This window comes from Magallana gigas, chromosome 8 (genome assembly GCF_963853765.1).
Source record: "Magallana gigas chromosome 8, xbMagGiga1.1, whole genome shotgun sequence".
NCBI classification, from domain to species: domain Eukaryota; kingdom Metazoa; phylum Mollusca; class Bivalvia; order Ostreida; family Ostreidae; genus Magallana; species Magallana gigas.
Window position 1 is genome coordinate 50,613,944 of NC_088860.1, and position 7,888 is coordinate 50,621,831.

Below are 7,888 nucleotides of genomic sequence, written 5' to 3' on the forward strand. Positions count from 1 at the left end.
GAAATTAAATATTTTGCATTTTTTGATAATTATTTAATGCTAAATAACTATACTAAGGTAAACACAACATGTATTATATATATAGACATAAGTTGTATTATGATAGAACTTTTTTGAAATTAAAAAAAACATAAACTTAATGAATATATGATAGAAGGTTAAATCAATGTCTAAATTCGGATGGAATGTACTGTAAAACAACGGCATTGACGGGTATGATGCTTATCTCTAGAAATATACCTGACAGGCAAGGTAATAATCGATTTTTAATATTTCACGACAGCCCTGGTGTTCAACAAGGTTGTCCATTCCCGCTATTCTCTTTCATACGCTGTCCGAGACATTGACATTCCGCCTCAAGTGTCGAAACTTTCTACCGTTAGGCACAACTTAAATTTATTATCAGTTGATCTCCTTCAAAATATTGAGGAATATTTTTTTGTATAGAAACGAATTTAACAGTTTATGATTTTGAAAGAAATTGAAATACGCTCGTTGAAGTGTCAATTTTCTCACACAGATGAACAGATAAGGCGTGGTATAATCCACGGGTATATAAGTCAGTGAACCACTACTCATTGATATTGTGTGTAAGTTACTGCTAGTGGATTCAACGAAGACGTCAGAAGAGGATTCCTGATTTAAAAATGTAATATATACCGGCCTTTGTCAGAACTTAGTTGAAATTCTGAAGAGGGAATGAATAATTGGGGACTTTACTGTGTTTCGTTGCTTTCCTTTTCCTAAGAGTTATTGATATAAGGGTATAGTGACAAAATAGTCATTATCAAGGTTATTTTTATTGTTCAATCAAAATATATCAGAAGGACAGTTGCGAAACCGGATTTTGTTCTAGGTTTCTGTGTAGTAATTACATTTTTTATGTTTATAGGTATAGAACAACAAGTACACCCGTGTCATCAAAAACCAAAGCAATGGAACAGGTAAATTCACGTGCATATAATTTTAGAAAATATGAAAGATATAAAATGTCGACACACCGCTTAACACCTGAAATAAATTATCATGAATTTTCAATTTTATTCGCATCACAGAAAGTTTTAATTTTATTCTATTTGTGTTTCAGTCAGTGATGAAGGAGATGTCCCCCTTCCGGTTGGCACAACTTCCGTTTGACCTGGATGACCTCAGTCTCAGTCCCAATGACGTGTATCAACTATTGACCCCAAAACATGCCCCGAGACCCGCGCTGCTGGACGAGGACTCCGGACTGGGGATGGACTCTTTTGATGTAAGTCAAAGCACGTGTAAAGAAATACACAAATATTTGACCATTTCACCAGTCACTTATAACCCATGACGCAAATAAATATAAACTTTGTATTGTTTACAAAGATGATTAAACATGCGATATAACATGTGGGCATTTGAAGGAGCAGTTTGTTATTCAATTAGATAACATTGATCTGAATAAATAACTTGTTTTTGTAAATTCCCTATTGTATATTCAAGAAAACAATATATCGATAAAAACGTGTAGGATCCCGAAATCAAGTTTGGAGAAGTTTCATTTCTGCAAAACTTATCAAATTAGATCTAGTTGATTTATATTTACATTTACAATTGTAATGAAACACTTTTACTGTTCTATAATTTAATGATAACAAAATCTATTTCCGATGTAATTATATTTATGTAGCGAGAAATGAAAATATTTTGAAGAAACCATGAAAAACTTAATATTTAATTTAGATTTGATAACAAAATTGTCAAATTCCAATAATAACTAACGTTGGGGGGGGGGTGAAATTGCGTTTAAAAAAATAAATTTATAAAATATAAATTAATGCTCGACAAAAAGCAGCACCGCCCTCTAGTTAAATGTTTACAATCAAATGATAGGATGGTCACTAACTCTACATGTATATCCCCTATATATTGCACCAATCGTAACCTAACACACTATTCCCCTCTATCCCCCACAGACAATACAAGAAGAAAACACAGATCAAGAAATGTTGTCAATTGACACCGAGACACAGTTAACAGACACGCCCTGTTCTAGAAGGTCTTTGTTTGGTTTCCAGAAACGCCAGCGGAGGGACAGCAAAGGGTCGCCATTGACCAAGCGCCGGAAACACGTGACTCCCAGCCGGAAGCGCATTCAGAAATCTCTGTCTTTCGGGGTAAGTTAACTTTTCAGTGTATTTTTAAATAAAAGAACACGATCAACTAGTATACAGTATAGAATATTTCTAGTTTAATATCAACGCATTCTGCATTTATTTTTTGTATTTTTTAAAGTACAATATATAATTACGATAATTGCGCGTTATTTTCAAAAAATGCCTTCATATATGTTGTTAGTTACTTGTATCGCGAGAGATTAATTATCCCTTTATTTAAAACCAGGAATGCCCCACCCTGGAATCCCAGTCCACGGCTGAACAGAACGAGGTGGTAGAGTTTATAGAGCGGGTCTCACAGGAAGAGGACCTGGTTGGCGACGGAAGTACATCTCATTCTCTACCCACAATTCCAGGAAAACATGCCGATCTGAAGAGCATTACAACAGACACGGTACGTGTCATACAACTGTTATTCAACTAATACTTTGTTGCATAAAAAATGAGTTTGAATCAAAAGAGTGTATCATGATCTGGAACATATCTTCTGTTAAATGTGTAATTGTGTACAATGTTTCACGTTTGTCTTTCAGGTATCCAAGCTTCTGCGAGGAGACTATGATGACGTCATCGGGAGTTATCAGGTCATAGACTGTCGGTATCCCTATGAGTACGAGGGGGGCCACGTTAAGGTTTGTAGTGCACTGTGTAGCGTCTCATTAAGTATTTGAAGTTACTCTCTTAGCCACTATCAACGAATTTAATTACAACTGACACTGGTTACAAAATGAGAAGTTTTTCTTGATTAAAACATAATGAAATTCTTTTCGTACACGTGTATAAAAAATAATATTCAATATTCAATTATGGTTATTTCAGGACGCTGTAAATTTGTACAAAGAAATGGACGTGGAGACCATTCTTAACTTCAAGGGACGCCAAGAGGAGAGCGAGGGAAAGAGACACATACTGATCTTCTACTGCGAGTTCTCCTCTGAAAGAGGCCCTAAAATGTATGTATCTCACTGTCCTCAATAAAGCTAAACATTTCAAAAGTGTGTTCATAAAATAATATTTCAAGATAACACTTTGGAGTCCAATTTTTCACACCGCTTTTTAATGCTTTAGGTATAGAAACGTGAGAAAAGCCGACAGAGCCCTGAATCAAGACAACTATCCCAGACTCAACTATCCGGAAATGTACCTCATTCACAACGGATACAAGTGCTTCTTCGAGACACAGAAGGTAAATGTCACAATAACACGGAATCATAATTTAAACCCAAAAGAATTGCAAAACTATAGATGTGAAATGAATCAGTTGTCTTTAATGCGTTTTAATTCGAATTTTTTTATTCATCTTGCAGACTATGTGCGAACCACAGGAATACAAACCAATGCTTCACAAGGAGCATGCGCAGGATCTACGTCACTTCCGTGCCAAATCAAAGTCCTTTACTGTTGGAGAGAAAAGGAAGAAAGCTAGTCGTCTCTCGTTTTGAAATCTTTGTTTACCAGATGTTGATGTTTTCTAGAGTCTATTTATTGGAACCTCTGGGTTCTGTTGTTATTAATTTATTGTGTGATTGTGGCGACTGTTTGTTGTTGTGAATAAATGTGTGAGTGTTATTATTGTGATGATGAAAAGTAAAATAAACTTTTAATAATTCAAAAACTTGTTGATTGTTTATTTCATTTGAATTTGAATCATTTTAACGTATTTCACAACATCCTAGCAGGATCATATATACCATAATTCCAAGTGTTTTTGCAGTAGTTAAACACTTTGACAAGACCATAGAGGTCACTCACTCACAGTTTAGATTTATACAAAGAAATGGACCATGGATGTATTACTTCATTCTCTGTCAGTAGGTATTTAATAAACTCTCCATCAGGACTCAAAAGATGAAGATGACTGTTAGCGAAGTCACAAACAATGATGTTACAGTGTGAGTCACACTACATCAGTTGGTTTAAATCCACCTGGTTAAGTCCCTGGTATAGTGACTTCAGAGATCCAAAGGAGGATAGAATCACCAGTTCACCAGAAGCTATATCTGTCCTGTTCACGACACAGATGTCAGTGTTACCGTTCTGTTTGACTCTGTATGGTATAGTAAACAGCCTGGTCTGGCCGTCCTCCTGGTACTCGTACTCACGGATGACGTCACCGGTCAGTGTCATGTGTTTGACAAGACTTCTGTTGTGCGAGTCCATTTCACATCTATTTGAATCACCATCGGTCAATGTGACCAGCAGCCCACCTTCTGTAGATTGGCAGACTCCCTCTGGTTTTAGAGGAACTGTGCTGAAATTTGCAGATACTGAGTCTGAAGGGGACAAACGGACAATAGATTTGTTTTTATATTGAGTGACATACACATCACCATTGTCTATTACACATACATCACTGACAGATATATTGATTTTTTCCAACCCCATTCTCTTTATAAAGTTTAACAATGTAACCCGAAACCGAATTTCCAACAAAACATGCATCATTATCGATTGCCTCCATGAATGATGTGCAACTATTGCAATGTTGAAATGAATTTGTCTCAGTAAAAGTAATGTCATAGAAACCAAAGGCGTGTCCCATCATAGAAAGAACACACCCCTCACTGATGTCCACTTTTCTGTATCTTATGAAATGTGTAATGTTCTCTAAATCATTGTCCCTGTAAGTAATGAGCCTTGTTAGGTCTCTGAGGTTGTCTATAAACTAGAGTCAGACACTGTACTGTGTTTTTCTTCCAGGAACTTCATGAGATCCGTGATTTTTTCTCTTTTCTTTTCTAGGTCTAATTTTTTCCAATTACCTCAGCATTTTTTTTCCTTCAATTGCTCTCTCAGTTTGGTTTCAAATATCTTCTTGATTTCATAAGGTTTTGACACAACCGCATCAAAATGTTGTTGAAGCTGAAATACCGCAGCTTCACAACGTTTTTTGCTATCCTCCACTCGCTTGGATTCTTTCTGTATCTCCTCATATATCTCTTTCACATCTTTCTCCTTTATCTTACTCAGAGTCATCTTGAGCTCTCTTCTCTTTAGGATTCCCGCTGTGAATATAGTTTTCCAGTTGTGGTCCTTGTGGTCTGATTTGGCACATTGCGAACAGAAAAACTAATCACAGTCCTCACATGTTATGTTTATAATCAAACTGTGTTTCTTACACATTGGTATGTGTTCTTGAGCACACACTAATTCAAGCGGGTATGTGGGATCACTTGTCGCCATGTTTCTGTATCAGTATATACCTACTAATGACCTACATTTCAGTGTCATATTACAGATAGATAACACACAATTGACTTTGATAGGGGTGCTACAGGTTGGTTAAACATTGGAATAAATATTTCATTTTTTGCACTACACTCTATTTTTCTATATTAGACACCATAGATATGTTTAAGAAAGCAAAGACCATAACATCAACTGTTTTAAAAATCAAAACGTTTTATTTTTTAGAATGCTTAAATTTTTAGAAAACTAATGATATGTTACTGTAAAAAAAACCTGTACAGACTTTTAAAGCACAAATGTAATATATAAGGAAAGATACTACCTTCAGTAGTTAAAATGGGTTAAGTGACTGTGTGTATGAATGAAAAAATAACAATAGCAAACTGTGAACCATCTCAAAAAATCCACAAAACAAAATACAAATTCAAAACAGCGCAACACGGACCTCTAAAAATCTAAAAAAACAGAGGTAGGATCAGATGCCATGGAGGAGTAAGCATCTGCTGACCAGTAATATCCACCATGTGCTCTTTGTCGTATCGGGGGAAAACGGAAAAGGCCGAAGACAATTTTATCAAAGGGTTTGATTAGATAAAGCGGAAGATCTTAACCTGTGTCAGTGTCACATTTTCCATTTTAGTCTTACTTGTGACTTAATAGTAACTAATAAAGACAAAAAATCCCCCCAAAACAGCCTAACAGTATATTTGGCTTTCATTGCAGTACAGAACGAAAAGAAAGAATTTCACCTACGTATACTTATATACGAAATTGATATCTGGTACATTCTTTGTTCAAAGTTCAAAAACACTGAAAATGTTGTTAAAACCGATCTGTACTAAAATACCTTAGAGTTGAGTTAACATTGTACAATGTAATCTTTTAATACATTTTCAGTTGTTGACACTTACCTTGCATTAACTGCAGTACTAATCATGTAAAATAAGTTTTCAAAAATGTTATACTCAAATGGGTATACATGTAATAAACAAGACTTTATGGATTTACTAATATTATACAAACACAAGATCTCGAGATTTGCAATGTTGATTGATTTATGTCCAACGAACTGATAGAAACCACTCGGCCATTCAACAAAATTCATTAAACATGTCAAAAATAGGAGTTTTTTGACCAAGATTTTATCGGTTTTTTGTTTAACTTCGATAATTTTTTATGAACCCCAAAGTTGTTGGCAAAACGTAGTTACTACGAGATGTCAAAAATTTTACGTATGAAAAAGTTAAAGGTAAACAATCAAAAAATAACATTTGAGCAAAGTAACATCAAATTGTGAAGAAAAACATATATATTATAATTATAACTGGATACTTTCAGATGAAAGGTTTTGTAACTTTTTGAATCTGTCATACCACTTAAAGCTATGTGTAAGATTATTCAAAAGCCATGTAGCCTACTAATACATAGTTTAATATGAAATATTTCTTGCATGAATGATCTCTATCACATATTTTAACTAAATATGTGATAAAAATAGCATGTCATACGCATACAATAAATTAAGCATATCTTATCCGATATACCCCATAACATAGCATAGTATTTTAAAGCTCATGTCATATCTTTAGATTCTTGATTTCATGGTTGTACTTTTAAAAATATGTGTTTGAATTGCAGATAAGTGGTAAACTTTGATTTTTATTTTCAATTTTTTACCTAATCTGTTAGGGAGGTGTTAGACTGTTTAGCTCTCATAGCATAGCATTGGGTCTATCATTCATATTTTTGTGGTAGCATAGCATGAATATTTTATTCCATTGCATAAAAATTTCATAGTACATCATCAAAACATCATATTATTAAAACACCACATCAAAGCACATCATAGAATTGTAAAATATACGTTTGAAATGGCCTGAACGTCACACTGTTGATGTGTGGGAATTATTCTTCTGTTTATTTATAAAACCTTTTTTCTGCAATAATAAATCAAAAAAGAAACTGAATAAATTTATTTCTCAAAGAAAAACTTATCAATATATTATGAAGTGTCGTACATGGGTTTAAGGAAGTTGCCATAAAGAGGAAGGAAAGCCAAACACATACTTTCTTTATATATATTTAATAATGTAGTAAACTTGTCACATGTAGTCATGTTTTTTTTTTTAAAATAAACTACATAATTAAGCATATATGCACGTTTGAAGTAAGAGAAATCGTATTTACTGGATGCTGACATCATATTTTGACGGTACATAATCTTTTCCACTTTGGTTTACATATAACCCTATGCAATGTACACAGTTTTCTTAATAAAACGCTTCATTGTGCCTTTCTGTTACTCAAATAATCAACTGAAGAAAATTGATAGTGTTTAGGTTCACACGTGTATGCAATTCTTATGAAATAAATGACGGCTGCTAATCTCCTATTAATCTAAGTTGAAAATAGCCTCGAGTAAATTTCTATTCCAAGTCATGTTCTTCGCTAACAAAATAAGTATGTTATAATTGTGATCGGGTGTTTGAATAATTTCTCTGAAGTTGGAGCGGTCTCAAGTCGATATTGTTTCAAATTTTCAAGAACTTGTC

At 34.1% G+C, this 7,888-nt stretch overlaps 1 protein-coding gene across 1 annotated transcript; it reads left to right on the top strand.

Annotated features, from left to right (window-relative positions):
* Nucleotides 1-2,589: 2,589 nt before the first annotated feature.
* Nucleotides 2,590-3,754, top strand: LOC105344440 (M-phase inducer phosphatase). Its single transcript, XM_066070115.1, has 5 exons — nt 2,590-2,610; nt 2,681-2,779; nt 2,967-3,100; nt 3,216-3,333; nt 3,455-3,754. Exons 1-5 carry the CDS (start codon nt 2,590-2,592, stop codon nt 3,587-3,589), a joined length of 507 nt encoding a protein of 168 aa, XP_065926187.1. The 3' UTR covers nt 3,590-3,754.
* The last annotated feature ends 4,134 nt before the right edge of the window (nt 3,755-7,888 follow it).

What these genes read in the sequence shown, in the direction of transcription:
- LOC105344440 (XM_066070115.1), top strand. Translation starts at nt 2,590, where the DNA reads ATGAGTTTGAATCAAAAGAGT. An exon ending in ACGAGGGGGGCCACGTTAAG is followed by an intron (nt 2,780 to 2,966) that starts GTTTGTAGTGCA and finishes TGGTTATTTCAG; the next exon opens with GACGCTGTAAATTTGTACAA. An exon ending in TCTGAAAGAGGCCCTAAAAT is followed by an intron (nt 3,101 to 3,215) that starts GTATGTATCTCA and finishes TTAATGCTTTAG; the next exon opens with GTATAGAAACGTGAGAAAAG.